The 23,252-nt window shown below is 34.8% G+C and overlaps 1 protein-coding gene across 1 annotated transcript in view; it reads left to right on the top strand.

Annotated features, from left to right (window-relative positions):
• AKAP6 (A-kinase anchoring protein 6) overlaps positions 1-23,252 on the top strand; it is a 496,794-nt gene that overhangs the window by 428,674 nt on the left and 44,868 nt on the right. Inside the window, exon 12 of the mRNA XM_065872063.1 lies at positions 12,774-12,989. Within this exon, the coding sequence (XP_065728135.1) occupies positions 12,774-12,989 (216 nt within the window). The remainder of the gene's footprint in view (positions 1-12,773; positions 12,990-23,252) is intronic.

The following is a 23,252-nucleotide window of genomic DNA, read 5'->3' as shown; positions in this document are numbered from 1 at the left end:
CATTTATATCCAGCACCCTTTCCCCCTTATTGCTAGAAGTTACCTTTCTGTAATTGCAGACTAGTTTAGCATCTTAACAATAATGGACATGTTTTTAAAGTGCATTCTTTATTCCAGGGAGACTCTGTAATAGATACCAGCATTTTAGTAATGATACAAGCAATCTGTAAGCTATTACAGTTTTCTTTAGAGTAACGTAATCTTCATATTGTTTTGTATGTCTGGAATTTTAATAGTGTTTTAATTTAGAAAAGGAAGTATATAACATATTACTAATTACATGTGAATATGAACTAAGCACACGACCACTGAGCTTGATTCTTAAAAACAAACATGTTTAAAAGTACTTAACCTAGTGTAGAGTAAGTCACAAAGAAATTAAAGAATGCCACACAGGGCTAACAGCAGCTTTCATGGAATAACACAGTGAGGGTCTTCATTTTTAGAATGGTTATTAATTTTGGTCTACAGCTAAAAAGTACCTAAGAGGTATAGAAATACTCCTTTCCAAATATAATTAATGTTTTTTGAACAGATGAAGGTACAAAAGAATTAAAACATAAATATGAGTGTATTAAAAGAATGTTTAGTTTTTCCCTTGATGACACCATTCATTGAAGGGTGTCCAAGAATTTGTAGTATTAATAGTCCTGGTGGCCCTTAATGATTCAACTTAATTGGTGAGGATACTAGATTGCAAGAACAAGTAAGATCTTTTTCTAGGTCAAAGGTCAGGCTAATTAGGCCTGGAGGTAAAGATGACACCTCACTTATCTGCTGCCTAGGTGAACAGAGGGTAGATGATTTTTCTTAAAAATGAAAGTGTTCGCTGAAACTATTTTGATTTTAAATGGTTAAAATAAATCATTTAGTGTTAGAATCTAGACTTATACTGTTATGTACAATTTAAAAAGTATTTTGGCACACATCCCAGACCTTCTTCAAGGAGCTGATAGAGATGTGCTTGGTGAATCAATTCAGGGGCCTTTACTGCTATTTTTAAAATCCAGCTTTTACATTAAATAAACCAGTTTGTTATTTTGCAAGAAGTTATAATCTACTTAGAACTGTCATTCTCTGTTTCTGACTTGCAGTTAGATGGTATTTCCAAAATGTCAGACCTAGATTCTGCTTCTACCGTCACCATAATACAATGTGACAGCCAAGATATTATATCAGTACCTTTTCCATAATTAGCAATAAGGATCCTGCCAAGGGTTAACTAGAAAAGTTTCATAAATGTTTTTCTACAAATGGTCCTGAAGGCAGTATTACGCTTTTAAAATCTGCTAATGTAGCAAAGACTCATGACAACCAGGAGACAAATCTATGAGCAAAACTGTTCGGAGAGAATAGTTTTGTACTGTATGATATATGGTATGTAAATGAGCTTATTAGGACTCTCATCTATTTTATTATTGGTGACCAATTTGATAGAGGCATTTAAAAAACAATATTTCTGCCTGACTCCTAGAAATGAAGAAGATACATTGATATAATTGAGAGCAAATGATTGCATGTCGTGCCATTTAATCATGTCATTTTTCAATTGCTAGTTTTTGCACTTCACTGCATGCTTATAGAATATTTAGCTCCAATATAGATTAAGTCCCAGAGTTTGCAACTGAGCTGAGTTCCTATATTGGCTGACATCTTTTAAGTTTGGAATCAGGTAAAATATGAAGATGTCTTTTGTCCATATTTTCTTTAAAATATGCAAGTTGTCATTCATACCTCACTTGAGGTGTTTTAATTTTTTTGGCTGTTTTGAATTACTCCTGTACAATTCCAGGTTGGAAATTCTTTTTCCTTTCATATTTTTTTAAGTTTTATTTTTATTTTATTTATTTATTTTTTGGCCATGCCGCGTGGCTCATGGGGTCTTAGTTCCCCAACCGGAGATTGAACCATGCGCCCTCAGCAGTGGACGCATGGAGTCCTAACCACTGGACCACCAGGGAATTCCCTAAAGTTCTTTTTTTTTTTTTTCTTTTTTTGCGGTACGCGGGCCTCTCACTGTTGTGGCCTCTCCCGTTGCGGAGCACAGGCTCCGGACACGCAGGCTCAGCAGCCATGGCTCACGGGCCCAGCCGCTCTGCGGCATGTGGGATCCTCCCGGACCGGGGCACGAACCCGTGTCCCCTGCCTCGGCAGGCGGACTCTCAACCACTGTGCCACCAGAGAAGCCCTAAAGTTCATTTTTAATAGAATCATTTTTCTGATATTCACTTCCATTTTGGTTTGGAGCTAGATTTATTTCTTTTTCTCTTTTTTTTTTGACTAGATTTATTTCTGACATCATGTCTGTTAAAATCATGTTTGCCAAAAGAGCCAAAGCTGCCTGCTCAGCCCATTTCTTATCTGTGATGGCCACCATCTCCTCTACCAGAACAAGATGGCTCACACAGGTCAATACACAACAGGTTGCTCACTATTCTTTTCAGTGGGGTTTTCAGGATAATATAGATATGGGTGTGCATATTTAGAAAAAGGGTATCTTGCTTTAATACTTCCAATTTCTTTTCCCTGTTTCCTTTTTTTTCTCTTCCTATCAAAACTGTTAATCTTGCTAGGTCAGTTTATTTTTTTTAATTTATTTTTATTTTTTCTTATTTGTAACATACACTGTACACTAGGTACAGTTAAGTTAAGCACATAATTGGCTCAAGAATGGAGATGTCAGGACCAAATCTGCTGACCCCTTGCTGGAAACTTTGATAATCATTTGCCCTAATGAATGTTTCTTACTTTTGTTAAATCTCTTTATTATTTATATGATTTACATCTTTCTCAGAAAAGAGATTATCTCCCACTGTCTACTAGAATATGAGGTCCTTGAGGGTAGAAAGTTTTGTCTGTTTTGTTCACTGATGTATCTCAAACACTGAGAACAGTGCCCATTATAAAGGTGTTTAATAAATATTTGTTCAATTAATTAATTAGCATTTTTTCCACCTCTGCTATCATTAACTACCCTGGGCTTAAGAATTGCATAGGTTATAAATTCTTATCATATTTGCAGACTTAGGAATGGGTATAAGATAGACCCCTGACAGGTATATGGAAGAAGTTGTTGGCTCTCTGATCAACAGTAACTTTATGGCTGTGGTCACTTCTGGTTAGAACTCAGGGGCAGAGATGGTTTGAAAATGTCGAAATTTTCGAAGCTTCTTCAGCTCTCTTATGAAAGGCAGGGTAGCATAGTGTTTTCATGAACTGGCTCTGCGTTCAGGTGGCATGGGTTAAAATCCTTTGCTCCTTATTTGCTGTTACTTAACCTCTCTGTGTCTCCATTATCTCACTTGTAAAATAGGTAGATGACAGCAATGTATGTCTCAGAGTGCTGTTGTGAGGATTAAATGAGTCCATACATATAAAGTACCTAAAAAATGCATAGCACACAGAAATACACAAAAAACATTTGTCATTAGTGTAGGAGATTAGTGAAAAATAACTAAGAAAATACTACTAAGAAAAGAGCTCTAGCAATTTATGGCTCAGTGATTGTTGGTTATTATTTTGCATTCAAGTAAATCTTGATTATTTGAAGCAAACACAGCATTATTTTTATTTTGTTTTGGTTCAGATCCATATAGTCAACTCAGAATCATCTTTGGTAAAGTATATGAAGTCTATCTGACATGTCAGGTCTCTCATTCTTGTACAGATACTAACACAATAGACTACAATTTCATAAGATGTATCTAAATATATATGAAACTCATCACTGCAATAATTACACTTAACTAACATTCTTCAACTCCCACATTTTCTTCAACTCCTTTTCCAGGCATGCTCTTATATATATACTTTTCTGTTATGTTTTATGATGTCTCTAGAAGTTAGGACAGCTATATTAAAAAAGGAACTGTATTTTTTTTTATCATATAGCAGAATGTTTTATCTGTTGACTGAGATTTATAGGTCTGTAGTTGTAACTGTATCCCGGGAAATTTTATAGCCATTACTTTTAAAAAAATAAATAAAAGTTCTACATTTGCATTTGTAAGTGTATTAATCAGTGTATTGATCCATGGTTGCAGAACCATGGTGACTGACTGGATGGTATTGGTAATATCGAGTCTGTTGTCATAACACACTCTAAAGGAATGGAAAATTATCTGATTATATCATCAGTTTTGTGGTTGACAATATATACCTGCCCTTAACTGAGAGATTTTTAAAAATAACAACTTTATTGAGATATAATTCATATACCATAACATCTAATTTCAAAATGTTTTTACTGCCCTGAAAAGAAACCGTTTACCTCTCAGCAGTCACTCCCTATATCCCCCGACTGCAGCCCCTGGCACCTACTAATATACTTTCTGTTTCTATGCACTTGCCTATTCTGGCCATTTCATGTAAATGAACTCATACAACACGTGGCCTTTTGTGTCCAGCTTATTATACTTAGCATAATGTTTTCATCCATGCTGTGGTATGTATCAGTACTTCATTCCTTTTTATTGCCAAAAAATATCCCATTGTATGGATATAGTGTTTTTTTTTAATCTATTTATCTATTAATGGATGTTTGGGTCATTTGCACCTTTTGGCTATCATGAATCATGTGGTTATGAATTTGTCTACAGGTTTTTGTGTGGTCATATGTTCTCAGTTCTTTTGGGTATATACCTAGGAGAGAAACTCCTGGACCATATGGTAATTCTGTTTAACTTTTTGAGGAAATGTACTGGTTTCCAAAGTGAGTACGTCATTTTGAAATTCCACCAGCAACAGATGAGGGTTCCAGTTTCTCTGTCTCCTCACCAACATATATTGATGTTTTCTGGTATATTTTTTTATGTTTTATTTCCAGCCTCACACCACTGCCACCCCCCAAGACACAGGCAAATTTGCATATAAGTTCCATGAGAGCAGAAATCTTGTTGCCCACCGTTATATCCCTACCAGTGAGAACGGTGCCTGGAATATAGGAGGCACTCAAGTACATTTAGATGGATAGGTGGATAATTGAATTATTATTAACATCACATTCCACTTGAAATTCCATGCTTTTTAAAATGTTGCAAAAGTTATGGTTTCTTGGGCATTCCCTGGTGGTCCAGTTGTTAGGACCGTGCACTTTCACTGCTGAGGGCATGAGTTTGATCCCGCAAACCGAGTGGCGCGGCCAAAAAAAAAAAAAAAAAATCTGTAGTTTCTTGACATTTTCTTATGTGAATCCCCCAGCTATAATGCCTGTCCTTCTTCCCCTCCACTTTTTCGAACTTCAGCAACTTTCATGGCCTAGTTCTAGTCCTATGGATCTTTATCTACTCCAGCTGGTAATGATCTTTCTCATCTCCAAAGTCAATGCCCGTAATTTAGCATGTATATCAATTTCACATTACTTTTGGGTCACAGCCTCACTAGTCATGTGGCACATTCACTTCACTTACCTCATTTAAAACCTACAGGGCTTCCCTGGTGGCGCAGTGGTTGAGAATGTGCCTGCCGATGCTGGGGACACGGGTTCGTGCCCCGGTCCGGGAGGATCCCACGTGCCGCCGAGCGGCTGGGCCCGTGAGCCATGGCCGCTGGGCCTGCGCGTCCGGAGCGTGTGCTCCACAACGGGAGAGGCCACAACAGTGAGAGGCCCGCGTACCGCAAAAAAAAAAAAGAAACCTACCACAACCTGATGGGTTAGGTCTTATCAAAAACCTTTGCCTTGCATTGATAGCTCTCATTTTGAGTAGCCAGAGGCTTCTCTTCACAGCCAGATTACAAGCCCTTAAGATCAGGTACCACATCATATTATATGCCTCTTATCCACCAATGCCATTCCTGTAATGAAAATTATGGTGTTTGGCACATAATTGATACCCAATAAATGTTTATTGCTATAAGAAATATCATTCGTGTGATCTTTGCCAACCTTGCCCCCAAATTATGATTCCAAACCAACCAGTCAAAAGCATCTTCTGGAGAATCATAGAGGTACCAGTATAGCCTCTCATTTTTCCCACCTGCTATACATTCTTCTCAGACCATGGCTGTAGGCAGTAGCATTACCTGATGCCTTGTACCTTCCAAACAGTCATCAAGGTTTGATTACTATGTAAACTCTATGAGAGCAAAGCTTCTATCTAATTTAGCACAACGCCAAATATGTTAGAGTCATTAATTAGTAAATGACTTACTTGATAAAAATAACCAAAAGGAGTAAAATCCCCAAATACAGTACTCAAACAATCAGCATTCTTTTTTTAATTTAATTTTATTTTTATATACAGCAGGTTCTTATTAATTATCTATTTTATACATATCAGGGTATATATGTCAATCCCAATCTCACAGTTCATCCCACCACCACCCCCCCTCCACTTTCCCCCATTGGTGTCCATACGTTTGTTCTCTACATCTGTGTCTCTATTTCTGCCCTGCAAGTCGGTTCATCTGTACCATTTTTCTAGGTTCCACACATATGCATTAATATACGATATTTGTTTTTCTCTTGCTGACTTACTTCACTCTGTATGACAGTCTCTAGATCCATTCACGTCTCTACAAATGACCCAATTTCATTCCTTTTTATGGCTGAGTAATATTCCCTTGTATATATGTACCACATCTTCTTTATCCATTCATCAGTCGATGGGCATTTAGGTTGCTTCCATGACCTGGCTATTGTAAATAGTGCTGCAATGAACATTGGGGTGCATGTGTTTTTTTGAAGTATGGTTTTCTCTGGGTGTATGCCCAGTAGTGGGATTGCTGGGTCATAAGGTCATTCTATTTTTAGTTTTTTAAGGAATTTCCATACTGTTCTCCATAGTGGCTGTATCAATTTACATTCCCACCAACAGTGCAAGAGGGTTCCCTTTTCTCCACACCCTCTCCAGCATTTGTTGTTTGTAGATTTTCTGATGATGCCCATTATGACTGGTGTGAGGAGATACCTCATTGTAGTTTTGATTTGCATTTCTCTAATAATTAGTGATGTTAAGCATCTTTTCATGTGTTTGTTGGCCATCTGTATGTCTTCTTTGGAGAAATGTCTATTTAGGTCTTCTGCCCATTTTTTGATTGGGTTGTTTGTTTTTTTTGATGGAGCTGCATGAGCTCAGTATTCTTAATTATATTAAAATTCTGGAGATCATCAAGCAAATACTAATAATATAAAGTTATCACTGGCTGAAAAGATCTATTCGTTGATTCATTAGTTTTTTTAGCCATTCAATAGCAATTAAAAAATAATTGGGGGTGGGAGGAATTGGGAGATTGGGATTGACACATGTACACTATTGATACTATGTATAAAATAGATAACTAATGAGAACATACTGTACAGCACAGGGAACTCTACTTAATGCACTGTGGTGACCTAAATGGGAAGGAAATCCAAAAAAGAGGGGATATATGTATATGTATAGCTGATTCATTTTGCTGTATAGTAGAAACTAACATAACATTGTAAAGCAACTGTATTCCAATAAAAATTAATTAAAAAAAAATTGATCACCAATGGGTGTGGTCTTTAGGCTCTTGGCTACAAGTGTGACTCCAGAATCAGAACTTACACCTTCTATTTTTATACTTCTAAAAAACTACTAAACTAGATTAATTTTCTTATCTGAAAAACTAAGTTCCTCTGTTTTCTGTAGAGCAATGTTCTCAAACTTTAACATGCATTGTAATCACCTGTAGGGCTGGTTAAACCATGCCTCATTGGGGCCCACCCCAGAGTTGCTGATTCACAAGATATGGAGTGGCACCAGGGAATTCTTGTTTCTAACAAGTTTCCAGATGATACTAATACTGCTTGGCCCAGGGAACACACTGAGAAATTTTGCTCTAGAAAATTTGGTCACAGGTAGAAGACTAAGAGAAGACAATTGCTCACCTCATGTAATTAGAATGGTAAAATACAGAAAATGCAAAAAAGAAGAAAAGCACATGAAAAAGTGTAGAAAACCCTTGCAACAAAGAGATGGAGCTGTCTGCTTTTGTATGATCCTATTTAAACTAGAAGAATGTGCCTATCTTTTCACTTCTCTCTTTTCTCTCTGTATATTTCCTCACGCCAACTATGTTGAAGGCAGGTACACATCATATACATATACAGATTGACGTTTCTTTGTTGTGCTTGCCACATAGAAGGCATATTCAATAGATAGTGTTTAAACAATTGATTCATCTAGAAGGTAAAGTCATGTTTGACTTTATAAATGGAATTGCTTCATAAATAATTTTTTAATTTGACACATTACCTAAAGTCCCACCACTTTGTTTCTGTTGACCTACCTAATGATGTTACATTAACTGCTAAATAAAATTATGTAAGAGATATGGAGACAAATTTCTTTGGAGTTTCTCAGCTAGATTTAATGGTTTTCTCTCTGTGTTTACCATATACTTGGTTTTGGTATTTTTTGAATTTCATTTTCCTCCTCATGTCTTTTTTCTCTATTTAGTTCTTACATTTTATTTATTGTGCATTTTGGTTCTTGGTCTAATTGTTCTTAAATTGTAGGCTTATTTATATCCTTTTGTAATAGGAGATGACGGTATTATTTAATGTCAAGAATATGGGTGTAGATTTGACTCTTGAACAACATGTGTTTGAACTGTACAGGTCCACTTATATTCGGATTTTTTTTCAACAGTAAATACTACTGTACTCTATGATGAGTGCGTTGGTTGAATTTGCAGATGTGGAACCCTGGATACAGAGGAACCCTGGGCTGGACATAAATTATAATCAGATTTTTGATTGTGCTGGGGGTTGGTACCCCTAACCCCGGCATTGTTTAAGGGTCAACTGTACAAGTAAATATAATCATTCTATGCAATATGTGTGCATAAATACATAAATTTAATGTATAATGAAGAATAAATTACCAATATTGGAAGCCTTACGTTCAGTGGTGTTAAACTGAAGCCAGTGGCAGGAATGATGTTACATCACGTTTGGCTCCATAATATGAGTGGTTTCAACAGTCAGAGAAGTTCATAAAGCAAGTCAGGAGAGGAGACAAGCCCTACATAAACCAAAAACACCCCTTTGTATCACCACTGGTGAATTGAAAATCGGATTGATCGTTTATAAGTATAAAAATCTTCCGTCTGTTGGCAGCTCTCTTATAACATGTCCAAAAAGATATGTTTAAAGGGTTGGAGATTTGTAAAGGAAAAAACAAATTAGAAATTTTGATTTTCACTTTTATATACTTCTCAACTTTTATAGCAAATATGCTTTTTGAGAAATATGAGGAAGTTGAGTAGAAGTGTAAAATAACCAAATTAAATAGAGACTTAAAAGTAGAACACCAACCTATATTCCAACAGTTGGATTCTGAAGTGATACTAAGACAATGACCTCCATACTAACAGAGATAGCTTTGTAGGAAAAAGTTCCTAAAGATTACCAAATAATAATGATACTAAATACATAACTAAGTACAAAAATAATGATAATTAAATACATAACTAAATACAAAAGCATTTGGAATATCTTTCTCTTAGATATATTGATAATTAGTTCTTCTTTCTTTTTACATTTTCTTTCCCACTTCTTTTCTTTCTACTTTTCTGGGAAGGCAATATGACTGTCCTTGGGAACCAACATGATTTCATTGGATATCAAGGACAATGCTTCAAAACTGGCAAAAATGAAAAACCTTGTAAACTTTTCTGTTCCTTACTTCCTTTTCCATCTGCTTTACTCTCTCTTTTCTCCAACACACTGGGTACTCCCAGGGTCCCAGGCTACTTGCTACTGGACCTTCTGTCCTTATAACCACAGCCACCCAACTTGGACCATCTGGCTCACATTGTTTACCTGAAGATTTCACGACTCCTCCGATAGCAACCTGCACAAACTTCTGTTGGCACCTACCTCTCTGTATTATTCTTGGTACTGTATAGTCCACCTCCAATAGACTCTCAGCTCCTTGAGAGAGGGAGCAGTAACTTGCTCCTTTTTGAAGCCTCCATGCCTGAAACAGTGCCTGGCAGATGCAAGGTGCAATACACATTTGAGGAGGTCTGGAAGGCAGGGATGAGTCTGTCTTATTTCTGTGCCTTATTTAGATTGCTTAGCTTGGGTTTCTGTTCTGTTCTCTGAAAATGTAAGCCAAAAATAGTTATAATAATCATTTTGTTCCTATGTAGTTATATTTAACATTTCTCTACGCATAGTGTACCATGGAAATAATGTGAACTCTACTGATTCTAAGAAACATTACCAGCAAGTGCACTGATTTTATTTAGTATGTGTTTGTGATTATAAATAAGCATGTACATTTTAATGGTTGTCATGGAAACACATTTATGTAAAAGAATGTTATCAGTTATATCACTTAGATGTAAAAAAGTACTGAAAAGTATGTTGGCCATGTAAAATTCTCTATGTTCCTCTCCTTTTAAAAGTAGTGTTATTTCCAAAGTGTGCATATAGAATAAATTAATCTAGAATGTACACTAAGGTCCTTGAATATTTAAAACTTTTTAAACTGAAGAATTATGGAGATCTGAAGATCAGATATTGAGTGTTTACAGTGTCAACAGTTTTTAAAAACAGCTAACACAGTTTTAAAACCCATAGAATGTCATTAAGATGTGGGGTGGGGATCATCTGGATACTTAAATACTGGATACATTCTAGATACTAATAAAAAGTTATGGCCAATCACCTTTATGAAAATTTCCCCTAGCAACCTCACATGTCCTGTTTCAGAACTTTGAAAATGCCTGTGAGATGAATGAAGCCCATTTGGGCTGCTTTGTGAATATCACCTAATGTGGCTATGCTAAGTCCACACATACCTTTAGTGTCATCCATGGCAAACTCTCATTTAGCTAAGAAACATAGGGACTTTTAGTTGGCTGGAGAAATGCAGTCATTATTTTAGTCAACTTAAAATGGAGTTTTGCAAGATCCAGTTTTGTGGCATGGAAACATCTCTTGATTTTTCTAGCCCTTTATTTTTAACAGTTTAATGACAAAACACAGACAAAAAAACAAAATCTTCAACATGTGTGTATATTCATAGAACTCATCTGAATCAATCCCAGTTGGCTATATTATTATCTTGAAGTGTTTAATATTGGGCCAAAAAATGGCAGATATTAAGTGGGCTTGATAGTTTGACTTGCTCAACAGTTGTTCTAGAGCAAGAGAGCAAATTATTGAAGGGAGTGTGTGTGCATGTGTGTGTGTGTGTGTGTGTGTGTGTGTGAGAGAGAGAGAGAGAGAGAGAGAAATAGAGAGAAGGAGAGAGAGAGAGAATGCATGTGGGGAGGGTCAGTTAGCAGGATTGGGAGAGGTAATGGAAACAATGCTTATTGCTTTGGTAGACCCTCAAGTTTTATCTTTGAATGTGTAGGGGTTTCTCCTCATTCAGCATTGAACTAATGAATAGCATCAGTAAAGAAATTTGTCAGATCTGGTCATTCTATCAGGAGTTATATAGGAAAATAGTAATGATCCCTAGGAAAATAAATAAGGGTAAGTTCAAGAAACATAACAAAAAATGTTGTACTGGTATAAACTGAATAATAAAATTCCTAGTCATATTTTGCTGTAAATAGTGGTATGGGAATTTGTCATTCACCTTATTTAAAATTCAAAAATATTAAAGGTACAGGGTTCTCTCATTACAGAAATAAGAGAGTTCCAGCTATTACTGAGTTAGGGTTGTTTGAATGGCTATAGCATGTATTATATCAATAAGTGGAACATCTGTATGAGACGTCCACCTGCTGGTCTACTACCACTCTGCACATTTCAATGAACTGCACTTAATCATTTTAAGACTTCTTCTAATGAAGACTTATCTAGATTAACATTTTAAGCACAAATACTTTTAGGCATTAAAACTCTAGCACTAAATGAAATTGCATTGTCTTGTGTATCCTTGTTGATTAATAAGCAATCTGTTAACTGTTAGAACAGTCCAATTGTGGCAGTAGAAGGAGATTAGTAATTCAGTGATGTTTGTGGATATAATCAGTTTCTCCCAAAGGCTTTGAATTAGAGTATCACTTACACACTGTCCGTAGGCAAAGAAGAGATATAATACTTTTAGACATGTGTACTCACTATTTTGCTTGAATCGTTCCGCTTAGGGTCACTGCAGCAATACAAATGCTTCTGGGGGCAAAATCTTACTTTGATGCATGCATATCCTTAAATAGTGTGAATGTCTATTAAAAGAAACACGCAACTAACAAATAATGCATTAATAATCCAGTACCCTAATTTCTGTTTTCAGAACATTATTGCTTTGTTAATCAAGTTTCGGAAGAGAAATGTTGCTTATCATTTTTTTCAAACAATAGCTGTTATATATCAATTTTTTTGCAATCTTATTTAACTTATTTTCCAGCCTAGAAAAGTAAACTTTTGGCTCCAGAGAATCTAGGAGTAAATTTGGAAATACTCCATTTCCTTTTGGAGGACTTTTTTGTCTTTTGTGTTTCCTATGACCTTGAATCAAAGCATGTCAACCTGTTTGGCATAAATGCTTTATTTCATTAAGTTAATCACCTAGATATCAAGGTGGGACCCAACATTTTAGATGTAGAAATCAGTTTAAAAAAAAAAAAAGGGAAGAGGAATGAGATACAGCTAAATTCATTGGCATCAGTTGGGTGTCTGTAGAAGATCTCTAATCCAAAGGCAACTCCAGAGTCCTTCTTGTCCTATTGTTCGCAGCTGAGCGTATCACTACAATTTAAAATTATGGTGGAAGAGGGTGTTTTATGTTTTAGGGAAATGGGCCCTAGAAACACTAATGGATCGGTCCCTCTTTCTGTTGCAGTCCCTCTGTTGTGAAATAAAGCAGCGACGTCGTGGAGTGGCCTCCATCCTGCGATTATGCCAACATCTTCTGGATGACCGGGAGACCTGCAATCTGAACGCGGACCACCAGCCCATGCAGTTGATCATTGTAAATCTTGAAAGAAGGTGGGAAGCCATTGTCATGCAAGCCGTCCAGTGGCAAACACGGCTACAAAAGAAGATGGGAAAGGAACCTGTGAGTGATGATTTCTTTTTTAAAGCATAATGCTCTCTCATTTTTCTTAAAAAAAAAGAAATTCTTTCAGGGCTTGGAAAATGTGTTCATCTTACAAGTGGTTTTGCTAGCTAAATCTCTAACCGCTAAAAGAAACTGCTTTTATCATACAACAGAGATTCATTTGCCTACCGATAAGATGCATTTTAGTCTCATTGTCTTTTAAAAAATTCATATGGAGACTTTGCTTAACCTTACCAAACTAAGGTTTGGTAAACCTCACCAACAATATCATTAATCATACAATACCCCATGAAGATTTTGCTAGGAGGTGGTTTACCACTCTCAGAGCATATGGAGCAGTGTGTATGCTTTACAGACAAGGCAACAAAGTATACAGTTTACCTTTTCTTTACATGATATGAATTAACACCATCCACGTGTAAAACAATCTCCATTGCTCCTGCTTAGAGCTCCTTCCAATACAGTTGCGTTGCTGAGAACTAGCAAGTTTCCTCTGAGAGTTTTAATGCAGTGCTCAAGGTAGAAGAGGTCGGGACCCCTTTTAAGAATTTTCCAAATTGACTGTAAATGCAAGCTGTTGCTAGATGAAGGAAATATATATATATAACTAGAGTTGTTTTATTATAATGTAGAATACACACTTGTCCAGAAAACCTTAAGGGAGAGGATTTATTGATAAAAAGATTACCTTCTCCAAATGACCTTGAAGTTAGTGTCTGTTAGTTGAAGGCCTAATTCTCATGTTTGACTCACATAAATGAAATACACACACACATACATACATACATACATACAATGGAAATTTTTTCTTGAGTATTTATATTATCAGTTCTATGTCTTTGGAAAGTTCAAGATTCAAAATTGTAAAATCAAGTATAATAATCCTGCCACTGAAAAACAGGCTTCTCCTATGAATTCTAATTTTAACAATACCTAAATATTTAGGTTATCTGATGTGTTTGGCATTGGGGACTGGGAACAGAAGGGACAATGAAGCAGTAAGCCTTCTCACTCTTTTTGCATCTGTAGTTATGTTGAGTCTAGGGGGTGATTTTATCCTCAATAGTTCACTTTAATTGTTTTGCGCTGAAGTCATTAAATTTCTTAAGACTTCCAAGTTATTACCAGTAATCAGATTCTATATAATTGGATGTCTTTTCTTGAAATGACCTATTTGTTGTGAAGCTATTTAGCTAGAGTGTTTTCTTTTCTTTTCTTTCTTTCTTCCTTTCTTTCTTTTTCTTTCTTTTCTTTCTTTCTTTCTTTCTTTCTTTCTTTCTTTCTTTCTTTCTTTCTTTTTCTTCCTTCCTTCCTTCCTTTCTTTCTTTCTCTCTTTCTTTCTTTCCTTCTTTCTTTTTCTCTGAGTGTTTGAAAGCATAGAAGAGGTTATTTTTTATTCTATAGTTTGAAACATCTAAGCATAGTAGTGGTGATAATAAAATTTACCCAAAAACCAACTGCACCTGGAGAAGCTCTTAACATTTTGGAAGCATTCAAGCTTTGGAGGAAACAAAACTGGGTTTCTTTGGAGATTTATTTGAAATCGTATGATGAGGGATGCAGGACTGGATCTCTGCAGACTAGCTGTAGACATTTTTATCCTACTTCTGTGGTAAAGGGGTAAGCTTTAGCTTTGAAACCCTGGCTGCTTCTTAGAGGCTCAAACTACTACAGAGAGGTAGATAAAAATTGCAGATGGACAAAACACCCCCTTTTCTTTAGGTTGGCTGCTGAATGTTAGGTTTTCTGGAATGATGAGGTAGCAAATAAGGTCCTCTGTGCTAAACAAGATTGAAAATCACTCGAGAAAGGGATAGAAGAGTATCGAGTGGCACTAATGCCAGCAATACAATGAACACCATGTACCTCATTACATTGGAGATATTTCTTGCTCTGATCTCTGTTGGTTGGGTAAAGAGTCCAAGTTGCTTTGATGGGCAAACAAGTATTTTACCAATGTGGGACACTGCCTTTGTAGAGACTCAGAAGCCTCTAAGTGGTCTGTTTGCTTTTTTATCCTATGTCCCCACCCCTATGCCATCCCCTTCTTGTGTACAGGGACTTTCACTGCTATATTTCCAGGGCCTGGCACATTCCTGCATATAGTAGATGTTTAATAGACATTTGCTAAATGAATGAATACAAGCTTTCAATTGATAAATTTTGTTTCATTCTGGCATTTGGTTTGGAGTTACTATTTCTATATTAATTCTCAATGTTCATATCCTCACAAAATGGCTTTGAGTGTTATGTTCCTATGTGAATATTTCACCTTTGTGAGATCACCAAGGAGATACCTTTTAACCTTTATTCTTGCCTGGTAGGGTCAGTTTTTCCAAGTTTTAAAGTATGATATGAAGTTCCCCAGGGTACACTCTCTTTTCTTCAAATTATATCTGAAGGAAATTCTCTATGAGGTATTGAATAAAGTCATTCTGAAAGTGTGGGCTATGTTCTGGCACTTAGAATTAGAAGCTCTAATTCTATCTCTGTGTTGTAAAATTTCCTTAGTCACTTTGGAAATAGCCTGTATAAGAGATGTCACCTAATCATCTATCCAATGCTCCTCATTTTTCATGTTACATCTGTTTGTGTGATGATTTAATTACTGTTGGTCTTCTCCACTAGTCTGAAGAAGGCAGCCACACGCCAGTTTCTGCTCACCTTTACATTCCTAAAAGCCCTACATAGTATGCAGGACTTAACAGGTACTCCATAGTATTTGTTAAATAAGTGAATTTTCTCTAAGTGATGCTCTATAGTAATCAGTGTTAGAGATTTAAAGGTAAACAAAATATCCTCCTTCTCCTCAAAAAGTATAGTTAATACAAATATGCAAATAACTATGATGCTAGGTCTATTGAGGTAATTATGCGCTTCAAGCTTACAGTTAATACTGACAAAAATATGGAAACTCTTTCCATAGTATTCAGGAGAATTCAGATAAATGTACAAATGTCAATTAAGCAAGCTTCTCTGTTTCTCCTTACTAGGTAAATAATGAGTCTCTCTCTCTCTCTTTTTTAACTGGAAGAAAGCAAGAGATCTTATATTAAATTCTGGAAGTTAAAACAGACAAAACCCAAAAGCATCTTTCTCCCTTATCATCAAGATTTGAAATTGCATAATTATTTGACACTACACCTTGTTCTTTCTACGTTCAAGCTCTTTTCCCAGACTTATTTGGTTTATTTCTGTTACCTGTAAAAAATGATCTCTGTCTATACTTTTTACTCTTTAATTCTAATTTTCATTTGAATCATATGTTATTATTTCTAGTCTCCTGCCTTCTTTCTATGATTCAGGCTCCACATTTTGGCTAGCAATACCATGTGCCTGAGTTACCTTAGATCATCCCACTTGCCAAAATAGCGTTCTGAATTTGTGATGTGTTAGTTATAGAGAATCAGGATTTTTTCTGTTAAAAGTTTGAATCTCATTTCCTACAATAGATGCTAATTAAAATATATGAGACAACCATGGAAACACCAAGAATCCATACCAATAATTCATACATCTACTCATATTAATCATTAGCAAAGAGAAGATAACTTATTGATGAAGGCCATAGGCCTTCTTCCTCTAAAAATGCATGGGCAGACTTCCACTTCCAGCCAGGATTGAGTAAAGGACCAGGACCCTTCTACCTGAAACAATTTAAAAGCTGGGAAAAATCACAATTTTAAGACCTTGGATACCAGGCAATGAAGAGATGTGAAATGATTGAAGTGATACTATGATTACTCAAATTTCTGCCTAGACAGAGTTTTCAGGTCACGGTGTGCAAAGAGGAAATCCATGCAGAGCCTAGCATTATCCCTGGGTTGAGGGGACAGGTCTGGGAGTCTGAGGAGGACAAGGCAGCTAAAGTTGCTACAAGGCATAGTACCAGAGAGGAGAGAGCTGCACAGAGAGATGACTCTAGAGCTATGCAGAGGGATCCTTTTAAATCTTCAGCAGAAGAAACCACCTGAAAAAATTATAGGGAACAATCCTTGGAGCTGACACACAGCTGGGAATAGTTCCTTTTCCCATCAGTCACAGTAGAATCCTTATTATTCACAGGGCATGTGACACAGTATCAAGAACAGTTTTACCTTAGTAATGGGGCAAAATTAGATTAAATGCTACTCTAGTCTTGCCCAAAAAGCTTAAAAGGAAGACCTGAAAGGATCAAACTCTTTCAAAGTTATTTAACTATATCCCAGTTACAAAACTCAAGAATGATTATAAGCATCTAAGTATCCAGCATCCAGCAAGGTAAAATTTATAGTGTCTGGCATCCAGTCCAAAGCTTCCAGTGTACAAAGAAGAAGTATAATATCTTTGAAAATGAGGAGAAAATTCAATTAATAGAAACAAATCCAGAAATGACATATTATAGATTTAATAGACAAGAACGTTAAAAGTTATTTTTTTTACATTCCATACATTCAAGAAACTAGAACATATATTGAGCTTATTTAGTAGAGACATTGAAGATATCTGTCTAAAATCAAACTTCTACAGATGAAAACTATAATAACTGAGATAAAAAATACCCTGGCTGGTATTAACAACCAAGTAGACAGTGTGGAAGCAACAATTCATAAACCTGTAAACATAGTGATAGAAACTGTCAAAAATGAAACAAAGAGGAAAAAAAAGACAAAAACAAAAGCATAGCATTTGTGAGATAACTTCAAGCAGACTAATGTATATGTAATTGGAATCCCTGAAAAAAGGGCAGAGGGAGAAACAATTTTTGAAGAAATAATGGCCCCAATTTTCCAAATTTGATGAAAACTATAAACCCACAGATCCAGAATGTCAACAAACCTTAAGCACAAGAAACATGAAAAAAACTACACCAAGGGGTATTCTGTTCAAATTGATTAAAACCAGTGATAAGAGTATCTTCAAAGTATCTAGAGGAAAAAGGTACATTATATACAGAAGAATAAGAAGGAAGAGTTATAGCATATTTTTTTCAGAAATAATACAAGTCAGAAGATAGTGGAACAACATCTTTAAAGTATTGGAAGAAAACAACCCAGAATTCTATACACAGAGAAAATACTATTCAAAAAGGAAAACAAAAATAAATGGTTTTCAGATATCAAAACTTTAAAAAAAATCAGCAGCAGCAGAACTGCAAGAAATGTTAAGGGAAACCCTTACAGGAAAAAAGAAAATGGTATTAGTGGAGGCCTGAGTCTGCACAGAGAAATGAAAAGCACTAGAAATACTTACTGTGTGGGTTAATATGAAATGTCTTTTTTCATCTTATTTAAATCTCTTTAAATGATTAATAGGTTATTTAAAGCAAGATAATAACAATGTATTATGGGATTTATAACATATGTAGAAGTAGAACATATGACAAAAATATCACAAAGGCCAGGAAATGGAACTATACAATTGTATGGTTCGTATATTAAGTATAGTATCACTTAAAAATATATAGTATCACTTAAAGATGGATAAGTGGTATAGAATGGTATAGAATCACTTAAAGATAAATAAGATAAAAATACATACTATGATTCTTTAAAAACACAAGAAGCTATAACAAATAGGCCAACAAAGGAAAGAAAAGGAAATCATTTTAAAATATCACACACAATGCAGAAAAAGAGGAAAAATAGGAATAAAGAACAGATGTAATAGATAGAAAACTGAACCAAATGCATCAATAATTCTGTTAAACATAAATGGACTAAAACCCCCAATTAAAAGGCAGTAATTAACAGATTGCATTAAAAAAGCAAGACTGAACTATATGTTGCCATTTTAATTATAAAGAAAAATTAAGTTAAAAGTAAAAGGATAGAAAAATATATATTAAGCTAATGCAATCAAAAGAGAGTTGGAGTGTCCATATTAATATTAAACAAATTAGAGTTCAGAGCAAAGAATATTACAAGGTGTAAAGAAAGATATTTCTTAGTGATAAAGTGCTAATCAATCAAGAGGACACACCATTACTAAATGTTTGTGCTGTAGTAACAAAACTTACAAATTCATAAATCAAGTACTGATACAATTACAGAAAGATAAGAATATACAATTTGGGGCAGAGATTCCAATACTTTTCTCAATAATCGATAGTACAAGTAGACAGAAAATCAGTAAGGATATAAAAAACTTGAATCACACCGTAAATCAACTTGACCTAATTGACATTTAAAACACTCCATCCAACAATAGGAGAATATACATCCTTTTCAAGTGTTGACAGAACATCTACCAAAATTGACTCTCTTCTGAGCCACAGAGCAAATCTCAAATTTAAAAAACATTCTTATTACACCCTGTTCTCTGACTATGACGGAATTAGTTTAGAAATAAATACTAGAAATATATTGGAAAAGTCCTCAAATATAAGGAAACTAAATAACACACTTATCTACAACTCCTGGGACCAAGAAGAAATGAAAAAGGGAAATTAGAGATTATTTTGAACTGAATAGAAATAGAAAAAATATTAAAATTTGTACCAACGAAAATTTGCCACCAAAATAATAATCTTAGTTTTCACATTTATGCAACTAGAGAAAGAAAAATTAATCACAAAGTAAGTAGAAGAAAGTAAATAATAAAGTTTACAGCAGAAGTCATTGAAATTTAAAACAGAAAAAAGTTAATGAGGAAGAAAGCTGGGTGTTTTTTGTTTTGAGATCAATGAAACTAATAAAGCTCTAGCAAGACCGATCAGGGAAAAAGGAGAAAAGAAACAAATTATCATTATCAGGAATAAGAGATAGACATCACTACAGATTCTACTAATATAAAAGAATATAAAGGAAATACTATGAATAATTTTATGCCATTAAATTCAATTATTTAAATAAAATATACAAATTCCTTAAAAGTTGCAAACAGTAGACATTTACTCAAAAGGAAATACACAACCTGAATAGCTCCATATCTGCTAAATAAATTAAACCATTAGCTTAAAATTTCCCTACAAAGAAAACTCCAGGCCTAGACAGCTTTATGGGTAAAGTCTCCCAAATAGTTAAGGAAGAAATTATACTAATTTTATGCAAAACCTTCCAGAAAATTGAAAAGGAAGAAATACTTCCCAACTCAGCATTACTCAAAGACATTACAAGAAAACTACTGACCAGTATCCCTCATGAATATAGATAAAGAGATTCTTAATAAATTTTTATCAAATAATCAATGTTATATAAAATAGATAACACATTATGACCATGTGAGGTCTAGAAATGCAAAATTAGTTAGAAAAAAAATAAGTGTGATTCACCACAAAGAGAAAGGGAAACTACATTCCAGGGTATGCAGAAAAAGCATTTGCCAAAATCCAACATCCTTCCTGATAAAAGCTACATCATACTTAGTGATAAAACACTGAACACTTTTCTTCTAACGTAAGAGGAACATGGTAAGAAGGATGTCCATTTTCACCATTTCTATTCAGCATTGCACTGGAAGTTTTAGTTAGTGAAATAAAGCAAGAAAAAGGAATTAAAGACATGCTGCTTGGAAATTAAGGAGCACAGTTATCTTACTCATAAACTCTATGGTCATCTATGTAGAAAATGCTATGGAATCTCCAAAAAAGATCCTAGAGCTAATAAAGGATTTAACAAGGCTGTAAGATACAAGATCAATATATAAATATCAGTTGTATTTTTTATATACTATCAATTAACAATCAGAAATTGAAACTAAAAACAATATCATTTACAATAGCAGCAAAAATATGAAATGTTTAGGGATATATCTAATAAAAATATGGAAGACCTATATGCTGAAAACAAAATATTGCTACAAAATATTACTGAGAGAAATTATATAAGTGAGTGATGAACACTATACTATACACTATATGCTATACTATGTTCATGGATCAGAAAGCACAATATTATTATTATTATTTGTTTTAATTTTATTGGAGTATAGTTGCTTTACAGCGCTGTGTTAGTTTCAGGTTTACAGCAAAGTGATTCAGTTATACGTACACATATATTCATTCTTTTTTAGATTCTTTTCTCATATAGGTTATCACAGAATATTGAGTAGAGTTCCCTGTGCTATACAGTAGGTCCTTTTTGGTTATCTGTCTTATATATAGTAGTGTATGTACGTTCATCCCAACTCCTGATTTATCCCTCCTCCACCACGTTTCGCCTCTGGTAAGCATAACTTTGTTTTCGATATCTGTAAGTCTGTTTCTGTTTTGTAAATAAGTTCATTTGTATCATTTTTAAAATTAGATTCCACATATGAGTGATATCATATGATATTTATCTTTGTCTGACTTACTTCACTTAGTATGATAATCTCTAGGTCTACCCATGTTGCTGCAAATGACATTATTTCATTCTTTTTTATGGCTAATATTCCACTGTATATATGTACCACATCTTTATCCATTCGGTGGACATTCAGCTTGCTTCCATGTCTTGGCTATTGTAAATAGTGCTACAGTGAACACTGGGGTGCATTATCTTTTTGGATTATGGTTTTCTCCAGATATATGCCCAGGAGTGGGATTGCTGGATCATATGGTAGTTCTATTTTTAGTTTTTTAAGGAACCTCCATACTGTTCTCCATAATGGTTGTACCAATTTACATTCACACCAACAGTGTAGGAGGGTTCCCTTTTTTCCACACCCTCTCCAGCATTTATTTTTTGTGGACTTTTTGGTGATGGCCATTCTGACCAGTTTGAGATAATACCTCATTGTAGTTTCGATTGCATATCTCTGATAATTAGTGAGGTGGACATCTTGTCATGTGCTCTTTGGCCATCTGTATGTCTTCTTTGGAGAAATGTCTATTTAGATCTTCTGCCCATTTTTTGATTGGGTTGGGTTTTTTTTTTGACATAGAGCTGCATGAGCTGTTTGTATATTTTGAAGATTAATCCCTTGTCAGTCACTTCATTTGCACTTTCTCCCATTCTGTGGGTTGTCTTTTCATTTTGCTTGTGGTTTCCTTTGCTGTGCAGAAGGTTTTAAGTTTAATTAGGTCCCATTTATTTATTTTTGTTTTTATTTTCATTACTCTAGTAGGTGGATCAAAAAAGATATTGCTGCAATTTATGTCAAAGAATGTCCTGCCTATGTTTTCCTCTAAGAGTTTTATAGTGTCTGGCCTTACATTTAGGTCTTTAATCCATTTTGTATTTATTTTTGTGTATGGTTTTAGAGAATGTTCTAATCTCATTTTTTTACATGTAGCTGTCCCGTTTTCCCAGCACCACTTATTGAAGAGACTGTCTTTTCTCCATTGTATATGCTTGCCTTCTTTGTCATAGATTAATTGACCATAGGTGCATGGGTTTATTTCTGGGCTTTCTATCCTGTTCCATTGATCAGTGTTTCAGTGTTTGTGCCAGTACCATACTGTTTTGATTACTGTAGCTTTGTAGTATAGTCTGAAGTTAGGGAATCTGATTCCTCCAGCAACGTTTTTCTTTCTCAGAATTGCTTTGGCTATTTGGGATCTTTTGTATTTACAAATAGATTTAATTTTTTTTTTTTTTTGCTCTAGTTCTGTGAAAAATGCCACTGGTAATTTGATAGGGATTGCATTGAATCTGTAGATTGCCTTGGGTAGTATAGTCATTTTGACAATATTGATTCTTCCAATCCACGAACATATTATATCTTTCCATCTGTACATGTCATCTTCAATTTCTTTCATCAGTGTATAAGAGTATAGGTCTTTTGTCTCCTTAGGTAGGTTTAGTCCTAGGTATTTTATTCTTTATGATGTGATGGTAAATAGAATTGTTTCCTTAAGCACAATACTATTCAGATATCAATTCTCCTCAGATTTATCTATAAAGTCAACTTAATACAAATGAAAATCCCAGTTATGTTTTTGGTAGAAATTTATAAGCTGATTCTAAAATTCACATGGAAATGCAAAGAAACGGGAATAGCCAAAACAGTTTTATTTTATTTTATTTTATTTAAAATTTTTATTTTATATTGGAGCATAGTGGATTAACAATGTTGTGTTAGTTTCAGGTGTACAGCAAAGTGATTCAGTTATACATATACTTGTATCTATTCTTTTTCAAATTCTTCACCCATTTAGGTTATTACAGAATATTGAGCAGAGTTCCCTGTGCTATACACTTGGTCCTTGTTGGTTATCTATTTTAAATGTAGTAGTCCCAAAAAGTTTTTTAAAAAATGAATAAATTTGGAGGACTTACAGCTCCTAATTTCAAGACTTACAATAAAGCTATAGTAGTCAAGAGAATATGGCATTAGTGTCAAAGCCAAGAAATAGAT

Source organism: Phocoena phocoena, chromosome 2 (assembly GCF_963924675.1).
Source record: "Phocoena phocoena chromosome 2, mPhoPho1.1, whole genome shotgun sequence".
Taxonomy (NCBI): Eukaryota; Metazoa; Chordata; class Mammalia; order Artiodactyla; family Phocoenidae; genus Phocoena; species Phocoena phocoena.
The sequence above is the reverse complement of the archived record's forward strand: the minus strand, read 5'-3'. Positions and strand labels throughout refer to the sequence as shown.